At 46.1% G+C, this 25,000-nt stretch overlaps 2 protein-coding genes across 7 annotated transcripts in view; one reads left to right on the top strand and one right to left on the bottom strand.

Moving 5' to 3' along the window:
- The first annotated feature begins 5,850 nt into the window (after window positions 1-5,850).
- Window positions 5,851-14,305, top strand: LOC147011696 (optic atrophy 3 protein homolog). The gene is made up of 2 exons (XM_085856212.1): window positions 5,851-6,201; window positions 13,381-14,305. The coding sequence occupies exons 1-2, from the start codon at window positions 6,069-6,071 to the stop codon at window positions 13,773-13,775; spliced, it is 528 nt and encodes a 175-aa protein (XP_085712338.1). The 5' UTR covers window positions 5,851-6,068; the 3' UTR covers window positions 13,776-14,305.
- Window positions 14,306-15,511: 1,206 nt separating this feature from the next.
- LOC147011695 (apoptosis-stimulating of p53 protein 1-like) overlaps window positions 15,512-25,000 on the bottom strand; it is a 167,242-nt gene continuing 157,753 nt past the window's right edge. For all 6 annotated transcript variants that reach the window (XM_085857271.1, XM_085857269.1, XM_085857267.1 and 3 more), the window contains 4 exons: window positions 19,494-19,627; window positions 17,804-17,970; window positions 17,246-17,445; window positions 15,512-16,739 (listed from right to left, as the gene is read on the bottom strand). In XM_085857271.1, the coding sequence (XP_085713397.1) occupies window positions 16,698-16,739; window positions 17,246-17,445; window positions 17,804-17,970; window positions 19,494-19,627 (543 nt within the window). In that variant the 3' untranslated portion in view covers window positions 15,512-16,697. The remainder of the gene's footprint in view (window positions 16,740-17,245; window positions 17,446-17,803; window positions 17,971-19,493; window positions 19,628-25,000) is intronic.

The raw sequence follows: 25,000 nt of genomic DNA, 5'->3' as shown, positions 1-25,000 counted from the left end.
CGATGCGTGTACCCTTTTACGTCCAATTCAACATTGCAGTACCCTCGTACGCGGGACTGTAGTGATGTGGCGGCCATGCATACCGTATTGTCTGTCGGGTGGATCTTCCATTTCCTGCCCTTCACTAGCGAGCTGTTGACGAAACTTTCAGAGCTACCGGTATCAATCAGAGCCTCAGCCATATGCCCGTTAATTCGTACGTTGATGATAGCCTTGGATAGATTCCCCAGTGAGGCTGCAGTTAGTTTCTTTTGTGAGTAGAGAGCCGCAGAAGTGGGTTTATTTCTCCTTAGAGTAGATTTACATACCCTGGCATAATGCCCTTTCTTGTCACAATTCATGCATGTGGCATCTCTGGCGGGGCATTTGTGGCGGGGGTGTCTTTTGTACCCACAAAAGAAGCATTTACCAACCGGAGTAGTTGCTGAGGAGTTTGACGAGGTCTGGGTATCCGACTCCTCGGGTTTTTCTCCATCCCCTGTGTCAGGCTGTGTCTGTGTCTGTGGGGTTCCTTGAGTTTCCACCGTAGCGGCGTTCATTAGCAGCATCGGTGTCCCAAATGACTCAGATTGCTGCTGAGCCGTATCCATCGCTCGAGCCTGATCGACTACCTTTTCAAGAGTGGGTTGCGCTTTCTCTAGTAAGCGTTGCCGTATGTGGGCTGATCTGAGTCCTTGGATAAATGCCTCCCGGGTCGCTTCATTTCGGTGTTCCTCGGCGTTTACGGCCCGGAAGCTGCCGTCTTTTCCCAGCTGTTTCAGAGCTTGCAGGAACTGATCGATTGTCTCCCCGGCTGCTTGCTTGCGTGTGTTGAGAAGATGTCGTATGTATACCTCGTTCTTGCGCTTCACGTAGAGCGCCTGCAGCACGTCGATCGCTGCTTCGTAGGTGTCACACTCCGAGAAGAGCCTGTACACGCCGGGCGAGACATGATTCACAAGGGCGGCAAATTTGTCGGCTCCCTCTTCGATGATGGTCAGATAGTGTGAGAAGGAACAGAATGTATGTATTTACGTGTGTGTGTGTGTGTGTGTATGTACCTGTTTGTGTGTGTATGTGTGTGTGTATGTGTGTATGTACGTGTGTGTGTATGTGTACATGTGTGTATGTGTGTGTGTGTGTGTGTGTGTGTGTGTGTGTGTGTGTGTGTGTGTGTGTGTGTGTGTGTGTGTGTGTGTGTGTGTGTGTGTGTGTGTGTGTGTGTGTGTGTGTGTGTACGTGAGTGTGAACATGTGTGTCCGTGTGTGTGTGTGTGGGGCGGGTCTTACTTGGAACCTCCGAATCATTACGGATTAGTAAACCTCTCGACCCGCGTTTTTACCACGTTTGGTTAACCCTTTGTGTGCTGTGTTGTTTCGAGCCACGTGCTTCCCTGTTGTTTAATTTATTTATTTATTTTCATTGGGCTGTGAATTCCAAGTGGTATTTGCAAAAAAAACACAACTTGGGAGTCAAGTTAGACGAATTTAGAGTCAAGTTAACCGCAAAAAATATTTTTTTTAATTAATTTTTTTTTAATCTCGTTGCCAATCAGACCACAGCACGCAAAGGGTTAAATAAAACCCTCTCTCGATTCCTCCTAACTCGTTTTTTCGTCGCTTTCAACTTGCCACGTCTGTCCACCATTTCTTGCTTCTTGTTGACCTTGTGACAGTTATCACCCGCATTCAAGTTTAACACGTAATGGGACTCCGCTCACACTGCACGAAGTCGATAACTCCATTTTCTATACACTATTCAAAACCGTGGATAAGGAACGGCTGGCTCAGCAAGCGCTAGCTAGCTGCTTGGTAACCGAACACTATCGGTCTGACTTCGCTCAGACAAATAGTCAGGGATCCAGATTCCAGACCCATGATTTTAAGATGGACCAGACACCACTTCCTATACTTTGCAGGCCTCGTTTTTTTTTTAGTTTGGTGTCTCAGGATGAAGAATCAAGAGGCCTGCTCGGTCATCTCGATTGCGAACACATCACAAATTGTATTTGAACATACATACCCACCAAAAAATGAGTGCGATTTTCGGTATCACTAATTTTTCAGAAAATGTTTCATAATTTCCTCAAATGTCAAGTTAGACAGTTAATTTCAACCCCTAGTGAGGACTTTGGCATGCTCTTTCATATGCTGAAGCCAAATGTGTCAAGTTTTGCCAATTAGAGGTTGAAAAAAATGATTTTTCAGTCAAAATTGCCTGCAACATTTGCTAAATCAGCAATAAATATTGTTTTCATTTGTCTTAAAATCAATTAAACAACTAATATTATTATTATTATGTTGTCAAAGGGACATAGTAGATGCAATAGGGACCACTGGTCGTCATTATAATAATAATAATACCGAATATAAATACATGTACATGTGTTCATACACATACATATACATGTATATACAATGAACATTATTTTGCAGATAACGGTAAACCACACTTTTTTCTTGCTAGAATGGTGGTTTGGATGTGCACGCAACATGAGCAACAGGTTTCTAACACATATTTATTACAGATTTTGATCGTTTAGACATTATTATATGTATATTAGGTTGTGTGTTGCATAGCAGTACGACACTCCACAGACACATACTTAGTACATCGTGTATCTACCTATTGATCCGGAAGATGGGACCCGCGATTACAAGTATACGGTTAGTTAAGATTGTGAATAAAATAATTAAGAACTAACACATCTATTGATTTAACATGCATATGCCTTCATGTGAATGAACATTTAAATTATATACTTGCAGGTGTGAACAATGGCTGAACCTGAACGCAAGAAAAAACGACAGTCCACTGACTTTGGTCGATGTGTGATCTGCCAGCAGTCCTCGGCTGAGACAGTACAGAAACTAACCGAGAAGGGATAACAATCATTTTTATATGCAGTAAGTAACCCACCGACTCGATGATACGGCGCTCAGATTGCAAGATGAAATCACTGCAGGAGAGGAGGATTTTTTGTCTAATGGTCCATTGTGTCATGCCAAGCGCCGAAATGCCTACACAAACAAAAAAACGGTCGCACAGAAAATGAGGTCACATGTATCCAACACAAGTGAAGAAACCGACGGTGGCGCATTGTCCTCCTTCATAGACGGCGCATTGTCCCATGATCCGAACAACATCATCTTCTTAAGTTCTCTGCATGACAAGTACAGGGCTTGGTTGTCAGACAGTGGGGCCTCCCCGAGCTCTTCTGGATCATCATCTATCAAAAAAAAGATTGAGCACTACTACAGACAACATGGTTCACCCATCATGATCGTACCACAGAGAGGACAATCCTCTATAATCTGTTCATCAGATATGTCAATAGGATATCTTCTTGCAAAAGTCGCCAGTATGAAAGATGAAATAAGTCCCGAAGAAAGTGCTGATGAGAGTGAAGACGACTCTACTGAATCGAATGCTATTCGTGAAAGGAATATCACCTTGTACCTTTCTGCCAAGTCCTTACAAACAGATATCAAGGCGACAGCTTCGCAGCTAAAGAAAAACAGAAAAGAAGACATCGACACATCTTTGCAGATAACATTTGACGCTGCGAATGAACGTCTACCTGTATCGCTGTATAACCATGTGGCCTGGCTGATTACTGACGCAACACCTGAACTTACAGACCCTAACACGAGAGTGCAACTGAAAGAGCGGCAACGCAAGAAAGTCCTCAATTTGGCCCAAGATATCAGTGCAGCTGTGGCAAACACTCCAAATCCAAAGCACATTGGATCAGAATTACATGTATTGAAACAAACAAGGAGTAAAGAGATTGTAACAATGATGAACCATTTTGGAAATAGTATTAGCTATCAAGACGCACAGAGGTACATCACCACTATGGCACAACCCACTGATGAACCAGAACAAGACAAGCCATTAATCCCATCTAATTTAAAAAGTGGACTATTCACTCATTGCGCCATTGACAACTTGGATTTTCACGAGCACACTCCAGATGGTAGCACAATGCATGGGACAACACACAACATCTACCAATATCCAAGAAATACGGATGATCTCTCAAGTACCTATGCTTCAGTACCATAAGCTAAATCCAGAAAAGCTTCTTGTACAGGGATTCAGCCCTTCCATACCAAAGACAGTGGTTTGACCTTGCAAGATCGACAGCGTAGTCGTTCTATGAGTGGTGTAAGCCTGACACACGAAGAACATGCAACTAATTTATTATCAGACCACACAGTTTCTTGGTAGTTGATACAAAACGAATGTTTTCAAACTGTTGACCATGACAGCGTCATCTCATGGAATGCCTTTCATGCCCTTTTGGTGGAGGAGAGCACATCACAGACATTGATTGGGTATGGGCCATTATTCCCAGAATCTCCAACAAAACCTGATGTCGTTGAAGCTTCAGTTGAATACTGTATCACAGTCACACAAGCACTAGGCCAACAGCATTGTGTACTGACGTGCGACCAAGCCATATTCGAAATAAACCTCAGACTTCAAAAGAAGAAGCCAGATAAATATAAACATCTGATACTACGTATGGGGGGCTTCCATATAGCAAGCAACTTCCTCGGAGATCGTGGCAAACTCTTTAAGTCCTCTGGTATTGAAACTCTCATTGTGGAAGCCAAGGTGTTTCTCGATGGAACCATGAACAAGCTCACGGCTGGCAAGGACTACTACAAGATGGTACGATGTCATACTCTGGTGATGTCTACTATGCTGGAGCTGTACTGGGAAGCTTTTGAATCATGGACTCTGGACGAACCTGGTGTTGATCTTGATGTGATGGCCTCACTCAACGCAGCTATTCGTAAGCTGGCAGAAGCAGTAGCCCATGAAGACACCACAGCCGCATTGCAGGCACAAGCCGAGATGATCGCAGTTGCAGATGATGTTCAAAAGTTGTTGTCGGATTTTGAAAATACACTGTGCAACTCACCTACAGCCAAGCTTTGGATTATGTACATCAACATGGTACTCCTCCTCAAACGGTATATAGCAGCAGAACGAAAAGGGTGCTGGGAGGACCATCTCACTGAGGTCGAAAATATGCCACCTTACTTGGTTTTGGCTGGTCACATATTTTTTTCAAAAATCTTTATTATATTAAATTTAATTGTATTCACTATTTTAGGGTAGGTAATTGGCTAACAAATACATATACACATGTTAAATGAATATTAATTGACCCTACTGTATCTACTAGAAGTTATTTTGAGAGCACAAAATCAAGTTTAAGATAAATGAAAACATATTTACTGCTGATGCAGCTATTTTTGGGGGTCAATTTGCACTGAAACTTAATTTTTTTTTTCAACCTCTAATTGGCGAAATTTGACACATGTGACCTCAGCATGTGAAAGACCATGCCAGCGTCCTTACTCGGGGTTGAAATCAACTGTCTAACTTGATATTTGAAGAACTTATGAAACGTTTTTTGAAAAATTAGTGATACCGAAAATCGCACCCATTTTTTGGTGGATACGTATGTTCAAATACAATTTGTGAGATGTTGGCAATCGAGATGACCGAGCAGGCCTCTTGATTATTAATCCTAATACACTAAACTAAAGAAAAAAATGAGGCCTGCAAAGTATAGGAAGCGGAGTCCGGTAACTCCTAAAATAGCGGCCTTTCTGAGTTTGGATCCCTGACTAAAAGGGATAGGAATTCCAAACGTGGTGAGAAGGCGCGTTCTACGATAATATATTTATATTTATATATATATATATTTATTTTTTTATCGGTGTGAGGATTTTCAGCAAAACATTTAATATCTAAAGTGAGATTATTTTACTTAAGGTTTTAAAATCATCGATTTATATTAAACGGTTAACCTAAAGCTCCGGTGTTTCCACTTGTTCAGAATGAGCCGAGAAGAGTTCGCGCGCTGTTCACGTCCTCGACGGTGTAGTTCGCTCAGCCTGCTGTCTGTAATTGCGTTCGTGGCTCGGCGGCAATGAGAAACTGCACAATATTACCGATAAACATGAAACAATGTCGAAGTGAGATTGTCTTTGTGCGACAGCGGACTGGCTCAGACAAAGCACGTGAGCTTGAAGGAGTTTAAGGACAGAGCCCAAGGGCTACCGGCCATGGTGGCGTTCCCGCTAATTAAACTGATCATCTTGGGGATCCGGCAGGTGAGTAAACCGATGGCGAACAGGATATCATCGCGCGCCAGGACCAACCATTTCTGGAGGAGGTTCTGCATCCCACCAGCACAGTGTGAGTGTGAACATGCCCGCCCTACTGTCCCTCCGTCCTCCACAGAGGAGTCCGTACAGTGTGAGTGTGAACATGCCCACCCTACTGTCCCTCCGTCCTCCACAGAGGAGCCCGTACAGTGTGAGTGTGAACATGCCCACCCTACTGTCCGTCCTCCACAGAGGAGCCCGTACAGTGTGAGTGTGAACATGCCCACCCTACTGTCCCTCCGTCCTCCACAGAGGAGTCCGTACAGTGTGAGTGTGAACATGCCCACCCTACTGTCCCTCCGTCCTCCACAGAGGAGCCCGTACAGTGTGAGTGTGAACATGCCCACCCTACTGTCCGTCCTCCACAGAGGAGCCCGTACAGTGTGAGTGTGAACATGCCCACCCTACTGTCCCTCCGTCCTCCACAGAGGAGCCCGTACAGTGTGAGTGTGAACATGCCCGCCCTACTGTCCGTCCTCCACAGAGGAGCCCGTACAGTGTGAGTGTGAACATGCCCGCCCTACTGTCCGTCCTCCACAGAGGAGCCCGTACAGTGTGAGTGTGAACATGCCCGCCCTACTGTCCCTCCGTCCTCCACAGAGGAGCCCGTACAGTGTGAGTGTGAACATGCCCACCCTACTGTCCGTCCTCCACAGAGGAGCCCGTACAGTGTGAGTGTGAACATGCCCGCCCTACTGTCCCTCCGTCCTCCACAGAGGAGCCCGTACAGTGTGAGTGTGAACATGCCCGCCCTACTGTCCCTCCGTCCTCCACAGAGGAGCCCATACAGTGTGAGTGTGAACATGCCCACCCTACTGTCCGTCCTCCACAGAGGAGCCCGTACAGTGTGAGTGTGAACATGCCCGCCCTACTGTCCCTCCGTCCTCCACAGAGGAGCCCGTACAGTGTGAGTGTGAATATGCCCGCCCTACTGTCCGTCCTCCACAGAGGAGCCCGTACAGTGTGAGTGTGAACATGCCCACCCTACTGTCCCTCCGTACAGTGTGAGTGTGAACATGCCCGCCCTACTGTACCTCCGTCCACAGAGGAGCCCATACAGTGTGAGTGTGAACATGCCCGCCCTACTGTCCGTCCTCCACAGAGGAGCCCGTACTGTGTGTGTGTGTGTGTGTGTGTGTGTGTGTGTGTGTGTGTGTGTGTGTGTGTGTGTGTGTGTGTGTGTGTGTGTGTGTGTGTGTGTGTGTGTGTGTGTGTGTGTGTGTGAACATGCCCGCCCTACTGTCCGTCCTCCACAGAGGAGCCCGTACTGTGTGTGTGTGTGTGTGTGTGTGTGTGTGTGTGTGTGTGTGTGTGTGTGTGTGTGTGTGTGTGTGTGTGTGTGTGTGTGAACATGCCCGCCCTACTGTCCGTCCTCCACAGAGGAGCCCGTGCAGTGTGTGTGAACATGCCCGCCCTACTGTCCCTCTGTCCTCCACAGAGGAGCCCGTACAGTGTGTGTGAACATGCCCGCCCTACTGTCCCTCTGTCCTCCACAGAGGAGCCCGTACTGTGTGTGTGTGTGTGTGTGTGTGTGTGTGTGTGTGTGTGTGTGTGAACATGCCCGCCCTACTGTCCGTCCTCCACAGAGGAGCCCGTACTGTGTGTGTGTGTGTGTGTGTGTGTGTGTGTGTGTGTGTGTGTGTGTGTGTGTGTGTGTGTGTGTGTGTGTGTGTGTGTGTGTGTGTGTGTGTGTGTGTGTGAACATGCCCGCCCTACTGTCCGTCCTCCACAGAGGAGCCCGTGCAGTGTGTGTGAACATGCCCGCCCTACTGTCCCTCTGTCCTCCACAGAGGAGCCCGTGCAGTGTGTGTGAACATGCCCGCCCTACTGTCCCTCCGTCCACAGAGGAGCCCGTACAGTGCGACGGGGACACGGAACAACGTGACCGGCTGAGGCTCATGGAAATGAACCTTGAATCCGGACACACACACACAAGCTCCGTCCGTGCGCGTCGCCTTTGCTGATGTTTCATATTTAATCACCGAGTAGATTGAGATTTATGCACAACGATGCTTAAAAATAATTTTACAAGAGTTTGGAAAATTTTTGCTACGAATACCTATCATGTCGAAGAATGTTGGTATTTCTGAGGTAAACAACGGTTGGTTTTCGTGAAATCAGCCCGTCCTGTGGACACGGAGTGAAAATGTGTGACTGTGACGTGTCACAGGTCTGACGTCATCGGTGCCTTGGATATACACTCCTGCACCCCTGGACGAAGCAAGTTGAAGTCGCGGTTTCACTCCTGGTCAGGGTGTACATTCGAACATTCTACTAAGTAGGGATGGCTACCTCCAACTTAATTTTTTTTTTTTAAACTTTAATGTTAAAAGTGAGGAATTATCAAACCTGTGAATGCACTCCTGCACCGCTTGGCAAAATAATTTGAGAACTGGATCTTATCCTGTAAAATTAAAAAAAATCCGATAAATTGTACAAACCATAAGGTTGCTGCTCCCATAGGGAGTGAGTGTTTCTATGGTGATGTTAAACAAAGGAGCCATTGTTTGACTGGTATGTGTTTGCTAGTACATGCGTGTATCAGAATGAAAATATTTTGCTTTTGGTGAGAATAGAAGACTGCTTTGTCCTGAAGTGATTTGAGATGTAACCCGAACCCAAAGGATACTACATAATCTCCTGTTACTGATACTATGACATTAAGGGCCACAATTATGACCCAAGTCTTTCAGGAACCGACTGGCCGGATCTGATGTAATTTGTTCCAGGGTACGGCAATAAATCATCTACTCTTTGCGAAAGACACCTTGGGGTCGTTGATATCCACCACTAATGTTAGCGAGAAAACGAGACGCCCAACATATCATCCACTGGAGTATTTGAAAAAAAAAATCATCCATCCGCCATGTTCAAATGAAACGCCCTGCCTGTGAAGCACCAATACGACGGTTCATAGTCAGGACGGGTTTCGAACGTAGACTAGACGGCTCAAAGGTGCAGTACCTATTGAAAATCGACACCCCCCCCCTCCTTTTACAATTTTTTCACCTTTTGTTGCCTTATAGCCTGGAATTAAATTGCATTAAATCAGACTTTTCCACCTTTATTTACACATTGTATCCCACAACTTCCAAGTGAAAAACAAATTATACAAATTTCAGAAAATTAATTAAAAATCCAAAATAGAATATCTTGGTTGGATAAGTGTCCACCACCCTGAGTTAATACTTGGTGGAAGAACCTTTGACAGCGATTATAACTGTGTGTCTATTGGGATAGGTCTCTACCAACTTTACACATCTTGAATGGGTAATATTTGCCCATTCTTCTACACAAAACTGTTCAAGCTCAGTGAAGTTGTGTGGGAAGTGATGATGGACAGCAATCTTCAAGTCATGCCACAGATTTTCGATTGGATTTAGGTCGGGGCTCTGACTGGGCCACTCAAGGACATTTATCTTTTTGTTCCTTCACCACTCCAGTGTAGCTTTGTCTGTGTGCTTCGGGTCATTGTCATGCTGAAAGGTGAACTTCCGTCCTAATTTCATCTTTCTTGCAGAGGGCAGCAAGTTTTCCTCCAGGACTTTTCTGTATTTTGCTCCATCCATTTTCCCTTCTATTCTGACAAGTGCCCTCGTCTCTGCTCATGAAACACACTCCATAACATGATGCTGCCACCACCATGCTTCACAGTAGGCATGGTGTTCTTTGGGTGATGTGCCGTGTTGAGTTTGCGCCAAACTTAACGTTTTGCATTTTGGCCAAAAAGTTCCGTCCTGGTTTCGTTGGACCACAAAACCTTTTGCCACATGGCTTCAGAATCTCCAGAGTGGTATTTTGCATACCTTAAATGTGTCTCAAGGTGGGATTTTTTTGAGTAATGGCTTCCTTAGGCCTAAGTCACATTTGCTCTACGGCGAGGATATGGCGGCCGTACGCCCTCTGAATTGACAGAAACGTGCGGCGGCCGCAGAGTTTCTGAGGTGGCCTCAGGGAGGCCCAACGCCGTTTGGCTATCTTTTACAGGCCATAGGGGTCGCCGTGGAATTATAACACGGAGTTATAACTTTTTTTCATTTCTACGTTCGCCGTAGCAATTTGAAAAGCCGAAAAAAACCAACTGGTAAAAATAAATAAATAATTAACCCACTCGTTACCATCCATCTGCCTTCAAAATTCTATGGCCGCCTCAGGGCCCCCATAAGGTCACCGTGTGACATCAAATCAAAGACCGTACGGCAACCCCACGTTTTCGGTCTCCACAATTTCTAAATACGCCGTGCGGCTCCCCAAAAATAAAAACATATGTGACTGCTACATTGTGTGACCGTGGAAATACTGCGGCCGCCGTATAATTGCTCGTGGCCGTAGATTTTGGAGACCCCACGGCCGCCGTGGAAAATGTAACTTAGGCCTTATTGCCACCCTACCGTACAGGCCAAAGTTGTGGAGTGCTTGGGATATTGTTTTCACATGCACACAGTGACCAGTCTTTGCCATAAAGGCCTGTAGCTCTTTCAAAGTTGCCATTGGACTGTTGGTGGCCTCTCTGATCAGTCTCCTTGTTTGGTCTTCCAGTTTAGAGGGACTGCCTGATCGAGCTTAATGGTTATGCCTGGTGTTGGCTTAATGGTTCGGGTGGTGGGCTTTGGATCCTAGGGTCCTGAGTTCAAATCCCACTCAGCAGTTGAATTAATACCAGGTGGGGTGAACTCGACCTGTCATCTTTCCGAGGTCGGCAAAATGAGTGCCAGCTTGCTGGTATACTGTGTCGGAGTGGCGACCCGTCCAGGATTGTGCGCAATAGCCAAGGAGACTGCTTCTGCAGCACCAACGCTCTGCACAGAGTGTGGTCCCAATCTCCTCCTCCTCCTGATCTAGGCAGGGTCTTGGTGGTACCATATGCCTTCCACTTCGTAATGATTGTCCTGCCTGTGCTCCAAGAGGTATTCAAGGCCTTTGAAATATTTTTATACCCATCCCCTCATCTGTGCCTTTTCACAACTTTATCCTGGAGGTCTTTTCAAAGGTCCTTGGTGCTCATCATTGTCTTTGCTGTGAAACTCACTACCTAGCAGAGGAAAGCTCCAGAAACAGCTGATTACCTCTGTCACTGAAGGGGGAAGGAGGTTATATTTTCACCCCTTTCTGTTTGTTTGTGTGCAGGATATCTCAAAAAGTTGTGTATGGATTCAGATGAAATTTTGTGGACAAGTTAGGTGTGTGGTAAAGAATTGATTCAATTTTGGTGAAGATCCGGATCCGGATCCAGATCTGATAAATTTTAAAGTTATTCTTCACCGTTGATAGGGCGAAACCGATATGTAGCACGATATCTCAAAAAGTTGTGTATGGATTCGGATGAAACTTTGTGTACGGGTTGGGTGTGTGACAAGGAAGAATTTATTCAATTTCGGTGAAGATTCGGATCCGGATACGAGAGTTATTTAATTTTTTTTTAGTGGTTCTTCACCATCAAGAGATTGGGTCAAAACGATATAGTACTGTATCTCATGATATTTCAAAAATGTATTGGGCCCGATATGTTCTCTTGGATCAGGCATTACGTGGCGGAGGTATGCACTTTACCGAGTGCCCTTCTAGTTTTTATTCTGAAATAATCAAAATCCTTCCAGTTTAACACAGGTTGAGGCCAATTAACTTGGTGTGTGATTTTTTTTGAAGGTGATTGGTTACACCTGAGCTAATTTACAATTGTTATTATAAAGTTGGGGGTGGGGGTGCACACTTGTCCAGGCAAGATCGTCTCATTTTGTTTTTTAAATTAATTTTCTGAAATTTGTAGAATTTGGTTTGCACTTGGAAGTTGTGGGTGATGATGTGCAAATCAAGGTGGAAATGCAATTTAATTCCAGGCTATAAGGCAACAAAAGGTGAAAAAATTGAAAAGGGGTCAGGGGGGCGGGTGTAGACTTTATCGGCACAGTCGGAGGAATCATTAAAAAAATATTTTATTCTAGTATCCGGATCTTCACCAAAATCGAATCAATTTGTCCTTGTCACACACCCAACCTGTCCACCAAATTTCGTCCTACTCTGTCCACAAATCTTTGAGATATCCTGCGCACAAGCAAACTGGTGAAAACATAACATCTGTCCACCCTCGGTGGCGGAGTTGATGAAATGGTTTTAAAGAATAGATCACAATAAATCGTTTGAAGTGGAGAAAAAGAACATGGAAACCTGGTGTAGAAATAAAGAATATCCTCACTGTTTCTGATCTCACCTTTCTGTCCTCATGTCAGGTCATTTCCAGAATCGCACAGTGGCTCCTTCCCCAAACCTAAGCTGAACGCTCACCTCTATTCCTTCCTACCTCTATTCCTTCCTACCTCTATTCCTTCCTACCTCTATTCTCTCATTTGTGGAACTGAATCCATGTGTCTTGTCCGTCCGTCCCAGTCTTTCAGCCGTGCTGCCCATCGTCACCTCTGAAGGCTCGCTGACCCAGCTCCGCCGCCTTTCCTTTCTTCCACTTCAAACGAAGTCCTTGTGTCCCTGTTTCCATTTGAGCTTGTCAGTTTGTGTACCTGCTGCCTTCTGCTATAACACTCGGTGTTGCTATTCAAACATCCTTAACAAGGCTACAAGTCATGGCATCAAGCAGTTTTCATCTTGTGAGGGGAGAGGTGGAAGAATTAAATGCTATCATTTCTCCAGGACCTTTTTTTTGTTCACCCTCGAGTTGTGCGGAAAAGAAAAAAAAGAAGTTTCGAACCAGATCCTCTTCTATCTTTTAACTGCATTTGGTGCTTCTTATAATGTTGAAGTATGGATTATATGGGAAGGCAGGACAACCAAGAGATACGCACACTCGCTTCTTAGCCATCCAGCTTGGGTTTGAATTTCGGCCCAGCTATAAACTGTCATCATGGTGTTTCACAGGCAGGGCGATTCAATATGTATACCGCCCCTCGGATAGACGTTAAACGGACGTCCCATCTGCCAGCATTATCTTCACGAAGAGTAGACCAATTATCGCTGGCACCCTCAACATAATACAAATCCCTGCCCTAACTACTGCTAGGAGAGTGATGGCAAACCACCTCATCTAACCCTTGCCAAGAAAATGCTTTGGCAGCACCGGCGCTCCCTAACAGAGTATGGTACGTCAGAATCAAATCAAAATGGATTAAATACATGTGCTTTGAACAGTGTAGATAAAGGGAAAGATTAATTGCAAAAACACATTCCCTCTCCTCATTGTTCCCATCCTATGTGTTGACAGTTTATCATTGGGTCGACATCAAGTTCAAGATGCATCTGCTCGGTTTCAGCGTCCGCCACGTGCAGCCGCTGCAGGAGGACGAGGCGGCAGAGCTAGGCTCGCGCATACTTAGCGAGTTCTTCGTCTTCTTGGTGGCTGGCGGATGCCTTTACGTTGAATATGTCCGGCAAAGCGAGTCGTCGCACAAGAAACTGCAGGAGGAGCAGCAGCGCTTCTCAGACCTTCAGGACAGGCTTTCGCATCTCCAAGGCATACTTGAAGAATCACAGAAAGATATTCAGCAGCTGAGGGAGGTTCACATTTGTGAACACCATGCTCAGAAGGCAAATCCCCAAACCTCAGAAGAAAGGAAAAGTTCCCAGAGTCAACCGACACCGCATAAAATCCCAGCCTGATCGACGATATAATGAATTGTGTTCCATGTCCGTTGTACATAGTACCGGTTAAATTAAAGACACGGAGTGTCAAGGTAACTGGTTCAAATTAAACCCCACCATTGCCCACCCAGCATCTGTCCAACATACGTATTTCTTACGATCGTGATATGAACCATCGTTTTGCATTTGTGATATCATGATCATGAGTTGTGATACTTGTCTGCATCTTGCAGTTTCTCAGACTGTTCCCTTTCAATCGCCTTCCTTGTTGAGCAAATGCTCAATTGGCTCGCCAAACACCTTCAGGGGCTTTTGGTACCCATAAGGTACAAGAACCAAGCAGCCCTTGTTCAACTGACCATCAGACAAATGTCACATTATCTGACATTAAATCTTAGGAGACGATTTAATGGTGCGATTGCATTAAATTAGGGACAGTATAGATGAGGTTTTCTTCCAAGTGATGCTCAATGAATAACCCTCCGAGTTAAGGTGTTTTGATCTGAAGATTATATAACAACGTATTATTAAAGTGCAAATGAAAACGATTACCAGTGTGAGGTTGTTTTTTTTTTTTTTTGTTACCTCTGCCACCGAAGATGGACGGCAGATCATGTTTTCACCCCTGTTGGTCCATTTGTTTGGTGAGCATATCGCAAAAGGTTATGGACAGATTCGGACGAAACTTGGCGGACAGGTTGGGTGTGTGACGAGGAAGAATCGATTCGATTTTGGTGAAAATCCAGATCTGGATACGATCCCATCGTGTGCGGCCTTTTCGGCTGCTGGTTGCATCATTGGTTAGGGGCGTGGCTATGCCGCTGATGCAGTGCCCCTATTACCAGTACACTGATGCTCATTTCGCTAACCTCAGAAGAATGACAGGCTGAGTCAACCCCCTGGTGTTAATTCAGCGGGTGAAAAACGGGTCCCGAGTCACCTCCCCAACCGCGAAGCCAACACCAGGCTCTCCGTCTGGATACGATGATTTTTTAAAAAGAGATTCTTCACCATCAATATGGATGGGGCCAAAAACGATATATATAGCATGATATTTCAAAAAGTTATGGAGGGATTATGACGAAACTCGGTGGATGAGTTGAGTCGGTGACAAGAACAAGCCGATTAGAGTTTGGTTCAGGGCCGGATCCAGATCCGGACCAACAGTGGGATACAAAATGTGAACTGTGCAGCTCTGCAGAGGTATACTCTCTATTTAGTGCCATTCTAGTTTTATGTCTGCAGCGTAAACACCAGTCGGTCAATTGCACAATATTCTTGACAGTGTTGGTGTTGCCGAAATATTTCTGGAGAAAGGTTGTGCTAGATGGTTTGCTGTTGCCTTCCCAGCAGTCAGTCGTCGGGGCTAGAATTTTGTAATTTGTTCATGGTGCAGGCGATTAAATTGCCTATTCGTCGCGAAGGACACGGTGGGATCTTTAAATGTCCACCAACAACTAGTGCTGGCAGAAGGGTCCTGCGGCTTAGCGTCCTTCCAATGATGGTGCACACCATTGACGCCTCGCTCTGCATGCGAAACACCAAAGTGACAGTTTATAGCCAAGTTGAGATTGGAACCCAGGCTTGATGGCTGATAGCTGAGTGCTCGTACCTGTCCGCCATCCTGCCAGCCAGCCCAGCTTTCGAATAACGGATTCTAAACTGAGGCAAGTATGGTTTGGGGCGTATTATAATATTCAATAATTAAATGCTAAACAGACGGGTGAAAATGACAATAAAAGCAAATGCACTCGTATGTTGCAAGAATTTATTTCCTGTGAGAGAAGAGGTTTGGGGAGGTGGTAGAAGGGCTGAAGTTACGATTTCAGTAACTATCTTCAAAACCATTCAATTAAGCAGGAACAACTACAGAGCAACCATTTCCTTGTGAAAATAAAGCATTTCCTTCATTCTCTAATACCAGCATTTATTTTAACTATAATTATAGGGTCGCGTTCTACCTTCCCAGGTCTTTTTTGTACCACGGGAATACAAATGATGTATCCAGTATAATTATTCATGAGATGGAGTGTTTAAACCGGCATGCCAAACGCACTGATGCGCAATTAGAGGGGTACAGCACGCTCAATGGTGTGTTGGATGCATTGAGGAGCTTCTCGCGCACGGCCGAGCTGAGAGCTTGACCAACACTGGCAGATTAAAACGGAATTTGGCGGTAGTGATGAAAATCTACAAAAGTTGTACAAAGCCCATGATGGAATTGCCATGCCATAAGCAACACCTGCTCAAAAAGCCAAGTCGATGACAAAACAAAGATGTCAGCACAGCTTTTTACATCAACACGTCACATAATCGGTATCCATACACCACCGCAATGCGGGTAACTCAGGTCTGAAACATCCACTGTTATCCACTTTCTCCTCGCGATCTATAAAATAACTCCAAACTTCAGTCTACATCATTCCACCTAAAATATAAACGGTACAGACATTGCCAAACTTTCTTTGTCACATTCCTTCATCCTTTCCCTGCACGTACAATAATCCGTCTTGCCCGAGGCACTTTCGGGAATTGCAAAAACATCCGATCCTAAAAGCCTGTGTTGCAGTACGACATGCATGTCTCGACCAACGGGGATATGACTGCGTATCAGCCACACATGGGATACGTTTGCTGTCAAAGCATGACAAATAGAGGTGCTTACAAGATAGAGATGAGCTATAATCAACTGCTACCCAGCCTAAACCCCTTCCAAAATACATTTTGACATGCTGAAGTAGAGGGGGTGGGGGGGGTGAGAAAAGCTACCCTGCAAAGCCCTCATTGTCACCAATGTCCTCCAAACCTGACAGTGCATTACAAAGAAATTTGCACAGTCTTTCGTGTAAATGCAAGCTTGTGCTGCAAGTCCCACCACCTCCAAGGTGTGGATCCTCGATTTTTGACATCATCGCTGACTTTGGGGAATGGCACTGTCCATCACGCCAATGTTCGTGGACGAGGTTTAATTCTTGGGTATAGCTGTGAAGCAAAATAATTTTTTTGAAAACTTTATTACCACCACATATTAATCCAGCTTGCCATCCATACAACCCTCCCATTAAAAACACCTAACATGATGTTCAACTGCAGCGAATGTCAAAGGCAACTGTTGGTTTATTTTACAGGATGATGTATCCATGATCTCCCCTCCCTTCAACCCTCCTCCCAATCCAACCTTCTCCCACCCTCTCCCCCATACCACCGCCTCCCTCCCCCTACCCATCTCACAACCTCCGTACTTCTCTCCCCATGCCTATCGTCTTCTTCCACCTCCCTGTCCCACTGCCTCCCTCCCCCAAATCCCACCACCTACCTCCCCTCCCCATCCCATCGCCTCCCTCCTAGCCCCATCCAACCACACCGATCTCAAATTCCTAGCCATTTATTCATATATACAAGTCTTGATGTTACTCAAACATTCATCGACTTCCCTGCTATTAGGACAAACATACACATTACCACTCTATCAGATATCTTCCCCTTACCCCAAGCAAGTTCCTGGGTACATAGCCCTCTTGCTCCGCACGGCGTGCCCACCACCATTCTGGTTGCTCATCTTGCCCTCGTCGCAGTATCGACAGCGCCTCACCCTCGTGCAGCTGCAACTCGTCATCTTGTTCAGGATCGCAATTCCACAGTGCAAACACCACACTTTTGTTCATGAGGCCTAATTTCTCTTGTACACCTGGGGTTTGGATAGATCATATGGGTAAAACATCCTTCAGCTTGTGATGGACTCTCATCTGTTTGGACTATGTGGGCTACAGCCAATCTGGGTGTTATACACCAATCCACAGCCATAATTGGTTCCAGGTAGGTGGACGTTGCACTCCTTACGTGTGCAAAAATGCCTTTTTGCATTAGGATTAAATTTTGAAAATTGTGAAACAAATTGTTTTATTGTCACGATGCACGTAGTAGAAGCAAAAAAAGAAAGAAAAGCAAACTGTTATTCAAATTTATTTTGTACTGTTAACGCAAATGATGCGACAGAGCAGGCCAGACAACCAAAAGTGATCGGCCTGCGTTTAAAGATGGTGTACCATATAGAAACTGTGAGCACTGCTGAAACCCGCTCTCCATCTCCTCGCACTTGTCTGCAGCCGTCTCACTGTCGCTGATTGTAGTCGCGAACACAGCGGCACCAGATTCCACGAGGATCTTGCACAGGTGTACGTTGTTGCAGGAAGCCGCACAGTGCAGAGGTGTCCTGTCCATGCAGGAACAGAATTGCAATCACCAAGTAAATATTTTTTTCCACATCATGAAAAAGATTAGCTCGCTCAATGTAATCGCCATCGCTTTAATATCCACTGCTGTAGGAGTTATGTGTCATGAAACGATCGAACAATACATCAAATACCTTAGGGATCGACGCAGCGACAACAACAAAGCGACATCAAATACCTGTTTTTCTTTTTTTTTTAATCTGTAAATAAGTTGGGAATTTGGGTGGATCAGCCTCAATCTGTTATATTGAATGTCTTCCAATGCAAGGTGCTGGTACAAAGTGTTTGTGTATATCAGAACAAATTTGAGGCAAGCGACTGAAAAGATAGCTGAGGAGGCAGAAGATCTTAAGTAAGCACGTCAAAAGCACGACAGATAGACAGACAAAGAGAGGGAAATAGAGACAAAGAGAGATACGACAACCCCATAAATGACCAATCATGATACCAAAAAAGTGGATAAAAATATTTTACAAACTCACGAATCAGCTTGTACAGAGGAAACCTGTTTGGGAATTCTCTGTATGTACGTCTGATAATTATATAATTGAAAACGTCTGTGCCAATCTCCACCAAACTTTGCATACGTGCTCCGGATACCCAGGGTCAGGTCATGTGCACAAAATAATCCCCCACCCTCCCCTTACCCAGAGAGAATGAGATGACTTTTTTGCCTGACACTGAGAGAACAATGCAAGTGGTTTAACCACTGACCCCTGCTGGAGGAAGCAGGTATTGACACTTTTTTTCGCTCCCGGAGGGAATGGGTGTCACTACTGTCCAGTATTACTAAAAGAAGAGGTGCCCGTCCATCACGTGAATAAGAAGCAGGAATTCAAGCTTTGATGTAGTGGTTCCTGCTGTCGTAGAGGAACAAAAGGATACTTTCGCAAAGCCAATAATCAATTTACTTGGTTGGAAAGTTAGTGATCGATTTACTTGGAACAAAATTTGTGTCCGTTTAATTAAAAGGATTCCCGTTTTAAAAGACTCTTTCCAGGATTGACGAAGAAGAAGACACGGGATGGGAGCTTAATGCAGCGGTTCTAACAGTAACATTTATTATTCTACGACAGCAGGAACCCTTTAGAATGGCACGGGTGGAGTACAAAAACAACAACCACAGGCACGGCAAAAGCAGCAACAGCAATAATGTTTTTTTTTGTTTTTCACGTCATGCATGTATGAACCTTCTAAGATTTTTACCTTCCCTCATGTACCTTATAAGAATTGAAAATGGCCTGGCCGATCTCCATCAAATTTTGCATACGTACTTAAGGTACCCAGGGTCAGGTCATGGGCACAAAATACCACCCCCTTCCCCACCCTATCCCCGTGATGGCGAGGAGACGACAAGCAATTTTTGTCGACTCATTGAATAGTGCAAGTGGTTTAACCACTGATCCCTGCCGGAGGGTGAGAGTATTGACGCATTTTCAATTGTCAAAATCAATGCACATCAGAAAGGCGGCCTTCAGAAGGTGTGGTGGTGTGAAATGCAAACCAGCCGTCACTGTCGGCTGCATTGACGTTCACGCCGTGCTGCACGAGGAGGCGCACTATATCCATGTGTCCAGCGCACACGGCATTATGCAAGGCGGTGATTCCCTCATCGTTCGGTTGGCTTGGCTCTGGGACCTGTACGACAACAAAGCGTTAGATGATGGCAGCCAGTTTGTTGATATGACCATCCACAAAGCACCAAAAGGATAAGCACGGTTGTTTATGTTCATGAATAAGCCACAGCACCTTTTTTCTGCCATCACTTTCATCTCCTGGTGGTTTTAGGCAAAGTATACAGATGACATTTTAAAGCGGTCGATGTGCAAGAATGAGCCGGGAAACCGAGGGACTTTTTATACTCATGTAATTGATAGTATTCGAAGCATGCACAAAATAAAAAGGCATTTTCTTTTACATAACTCCTGTCCTCTTTGTTACCTCAATTAATGGCTAACTTCGCAGATGAATCCTTTGTCCTGCCGATAATAGGCCAGAGGTCATCTACTTTTTACCAGAGTTGGTGATCGTGATACTCATGGCACAACATTACAAAACAACGACTAACAATTACGAAGCGATTCAACAATCTATTTACTGTTCCCATTTGAGAACCCACTGCTCGTGATGCTGGGATCACAGGGTTAAATCCCGGATACCACATTTATTTATCTAATGTCCACCAATACGTCCTTGTAATTCAAGGGAAAAGATACTGATGTATTCTGATATCCTTGTCCAGAATGTGACTTATGCACAAGCTCCTCCATGAGCTGGAGATCATTGTCAAAAAAAACAAAAACACATGAAATCTTTTATCAGAACAATCAACCCTCATTCACTACAAAGATGTCGACTGGCTCATCAACCGATGCAATTAAAATGCCAGCATGAAACACCAGAACTATATATATATATATATATATATATATATATATATATATATATATATATATATATATATATATATATATATATATATATATATATATATATATATATATATATATATATATATATATATATATATATATATATATATATATTGTTCGTGGTTTCCACCCATTCGGCGTGTGGGCGACCGCTTTTAACTAATCGTGGTCGCACGCGCCCACCGGACGGGCAATCCGGTCGTAGCTTTCCGGATCAACGCCGAAACCCAGCTACGGGTGTGTTTTTAAAGCACACCACAACCTTGTCAATACTCCACACGCGCTACAGGGTCCGATCGCCGAATGGTCGATTTACCTAATTATTCGAGCGGGCAGACTACCGAGAGATTGTACCTCAACGGGACCTGCTTGGAAACGAGCCGCTTAAGCAGCTCGCTCCGTTTGAAATTTGCCGAGCGGTCTATTATCGCGAGGCCCCGTTGGACCCGATTATCTTATCGGCTATTAACAGCCAGCTAATATTCCGTACGTAATTACAGCAGCTCAATGGAGGAAGGGGACACAACGAGCAGGTAAACATTCAAACAAGGATATTTATTTGTCACACGTATGCAGTCAATGAAGCAATGCAGATATACAAGCATGTATGCAATGAATGGGGGTAGGGACAAGACACGAGCAAACAAAGACCTACGGCCGTATCTATTTATTATGTACACAATCACTTAACCACAATTCTACTTCGCGGACACGGCACCACAACTTTCATACAAAGAAAACCCCAGGAAAGGAAAGGGTAAGAACAGGGCCCGTAGGCCTTTCATGTTCGCGGAGCTTTGGAGACCGAAGGAGCCCCGTGAGAACGTGCTGGTTACCTGCCACCATCGTGGTGACTCGCTGAGCGACCCTCAATGTTCTGTCAACATGGTGGTTAGTGTAATGGCGACTCGGTTGGTCCGGGCCTTGCCGTGCGGCCTGGTCGATCGGGCCTATCCGACGACGCCTCAGAGGAACGAACGGGCCTTTGCTCTTTCAAGAGTTGATGCTCTTTTACGAGCCTGCCCATTCCTCAGCGTTTGCTCCGTCGTCCGCGTTTCGCTGGCTGGCGACTTCTCTCCAGCCGTCACCACCGACCCACAGTTCGGCACGGTACTGCAGGCTTGGCTGCGCTCCAGGCTTCGCTGCGCTCCGACGACCTCGACTGCCCTCCACTGGACTCGAACCTTGGCGCTCTCCACCCCGACTCCAGCTCGACTCCAGACAGACTCCAGGCAAAACTGACTCGCTTGGCGTTCCAGCGCGCCTTTTTATGGGGTCCGGGGGGGGGGGTGAGCTTGATCTGCCACCTTCGACCTTTCACCCCCCGCTGGCTCCGCCCCTTTTGGTGTTCTGATCCGATCTCGTCGCCAAACGCAGAGAGAACGGACGTTGCAGAGATCACCGGCAGTGGAAAGCGGACGTGGCAGAAATCACCGGCCGTCGCCCCAACGAGGCAGCCGTCGTGTTTGGCGGAGGTTCCGCTCATTGGGATTCGCCGTGGCTGGCGAAAAGATGGCGGCGCAATGGAGATGAAGGTGAGGCGATGTTGTTCGTTTGTGGAGATGTTGTTGAGATGGTTTGGAGATGTCGTGGTTGGCGCTGTGGTGGGGATGGCATGGTTGTTGATATGCGGTGGTAGTTGTTCAGATGCGGTTGTTCCCAAATAAAGATAGCAAAAGAATAATGGCTGACTCAAAGATCACAGCCTGGTTACACGAATAATTTCCCTTTAGACAGAGGTGGGGAAATCTAATTTGAGCACACACTTATCGACATAACTGATCTCTGGGAAGTCTGAATGGTGTTCTGTGAATTTCCACAACCGTAACAACATATATACATATATATATATATATATATATATATATATATATATATATATATATATATATATATATATATATATTGTTACAGCTGTGGAAATTCGCATTACACAATAAAGGACCCTCAGGTGAGATATCTTCATAGGTACATGTGTAGTTAGCCCAAATCCGTTGTGTAGAGGGAATTTATGTGATCCATCTGAGCTGCGATCCTTTGAGTTAGCCATTTTTCTGTTCTATCTTTTATTTCAAACACACAACGTTTCAACAACCACGCCATCCCCATCACAGCGCCAACCACACTGCAACCACGCCACCTCCACCATCTATGCTACTACATCTTCGCCACTACGTCCGCTTCCGAACGGCAAACAAAGGCGCAAAGGAGGGAACTGCGGAGTTCGGGTTCTCTCAAAGGGCGGAGGTTCTCTCAAAGGGCGGAGGTTCTCTCAAAGGGCGGAGGAGGTTTGAGTGGATTCTCTCAAAGGGCGGAGGAGCTCCTTGTGAGCCAACAGCCATCCATATCTAGTGCTCAACTGTGTCTGCGGACGTCCTCCTGCAGTTGGGTTACTTCTTATTAGGAGGTTGGTGGCAGGATTTGCACTCCGGCCACCGTAAAACCCTTCATTCCGCAAAACGCAAAAACGCAAAAAAATCTGAAAACCCACTCCGTTGGAGTACCTCCTGTGCAGCTTCCCTTCGCAGGGCAGCTCACCGGATGACGGGATTGGGGCAAAGCCTTCGGGACCCCCAATCTTTGATGATAGGAGGGAAACCACGGGGTAACATCCCTGGGTCAGATTGCGGGAGAGTGTGTCGGAGTGGTGCTGAGGTGTCGTCCACCAGACGGCGGTCTCCTTGGGTTAACCTGAGGCGTCCCCTTCGGGTGGGTGCCTGGAATGTCCTATCCCTAAGAGAGGATGATCACCTGTCTCTGTTATCATCTGAGCTCAAGCGTTTGGACATCGGGATTGCAGCTGTCTGAGGTTCGGAGACCGGATTGCGGCGAGATAATGGTGGGTGGTTACACCTATTATTGGTCTGGTCGCTCTGATGGTTACCATACCCAAGGAGTTGTTGCAGCTGTGTCCAATAAGCTGACCCCAATGATAATTGAGGTAACACCGGTCAACGAGCGTATTATGAGATTAAGGATTCGTCACTCCTTAGGTGTCATTTCCCTGGTCTCTGTTTATGCTCCGACTGAGGCGAGTGATCTCACCGTGAAGGATGCATTCTACGCCACACTCGAGTCTGTGGTTGTTCAGTGCCCCAGACGAGATACACTTCTAGTCTTGGGGGATTTCAATGCATCGACTGGAACTGATAGGGATGGTTATGAGGTGTGTGTTGGTCCCCATGGGTCAGGAACTATGAACCAGAATAGCACTAAGTTCCTTGACTTTGCAAGAAGTCATGGACTTAGGGTGGCTGGTTCATGGTTTCAGCGCCCACAAGCTCATCGCTGGACTTGGTATTCCAACGCTGGCGGTGTGGCAAAGGAGATTGACCATGTCCTCATTGACGGTCGTTGGAGGATGATCCAGAACTGCAGGGTCTACCGGAGTGCTCAGTTCCTCAATACTGACCACAGGCTGTTGTAGCAACTCTAAAGCTGCACCTTAAATCCTGGAGAATGGTACCATCCCAGCCTAGGCTGGATGTTGCCAAGCTCAGGGATGAGAGAGTAGCTGAGGAGTTTGCGAACAGGCTGGGTGGACACTTGGGGGGTCTGGGTGCTTTGGGGGGTCCTGAAGAGTTGTGGAGCGCCTTCAAGACCACCGTCCTTGATGTTGCCGGTGGATGCCTTGGAGCTCACCGCAGGGCAAAGAAGAATTTTGTCTCTCAAGGGACACTGGATACCATTGACCAGAGTCGCAGGGCCAGGCTGAATGGCAGAGCTGAGCTGTTCAGGGAGCTGAGGCGTAAAACTGTACGTGCACTGAGGGTGGACAAGGAGGCCTATGTGCGAGGAATCTGTGAGGGGGTAGAGCATCACCTGTGGACAGGTGATTCTCGTCCCGCTTACAGGGGAATTCGCGCATTACGTTCATCCAAGCCCATCCCTCGGAGCACTGCAGTTCGAGCAGAGAGTGGTAGGCTCTTGACAGAGGAGTCTGAAGTGAAGGCCCGCTGGGCCGGTTACTTTGAGCGGTTGTACCAGGCTGATCCCCCAGCTGTCGAGTTGGACGTCAAGGGTGTTACAATCCCTGTTGCTGACCCTCGAATCAACTGTGGTCCACCTTCGCTTGTGGAAAAACGGGCTGCAGTGAACCAGTTGAAACGGGGAAAAGCTCCAGGGATCTGTGGCATCCATGCCGAACTTCTCAAGGCTAGTGGAAATGCTGCACTCGTGTCGTTGCATGCAGTTTTGTGCTCTGCCTGGAACACAGGCATCATCCCAACTGACTGGAAGAGGGGCCTTGTTGTCCCTCTCTGGAAAGGGAAGGGTGATCGCCAAGACTGCAACAACTACCGAGGGGTGACGCTGCTCTCAGTGCCGGGCAAGATCTTTGCTCGGATAATTCTTGATAGGGTTCGCCACCATCGGCTTGAGCACCTGCGTCCAGAGCAGTCAGGCTTTACACCAAAGAGGTCAACTATTGACCGTATCCTTGCACTTCGTGTCCTCACCGAACGCAGACGAGAGTTTCGGCAGGGGCTGCTTGCAGCCTATGTTGATCTCTGTAAAGCGTTCGATTCAGTGAATCGGGATGTCCTCTGTAGGATTCTTGGTCTTCGTGGGGTGCCACCAA

Source organism: Eptatretus burgeri, chromosome 15 (assembly GCF_056783735.1).
Source record: "Eptatretus burgeri isolate ZD-2024b chromosome 15, Ebu_testis_v1, whole genome shotgun sequence".
Lineage (NCBI taxonomy): Eukaryota > Metazoa > Chordata > Myxini > Myxiniformes > Myxinidae > Eptatretus > Eptatretus burgeri.
The sequence above is the reverse complement of the archived record's forward strand: the minus strand, read 5'-3'. Positions and strand labels throughout refer to the sequence as shown.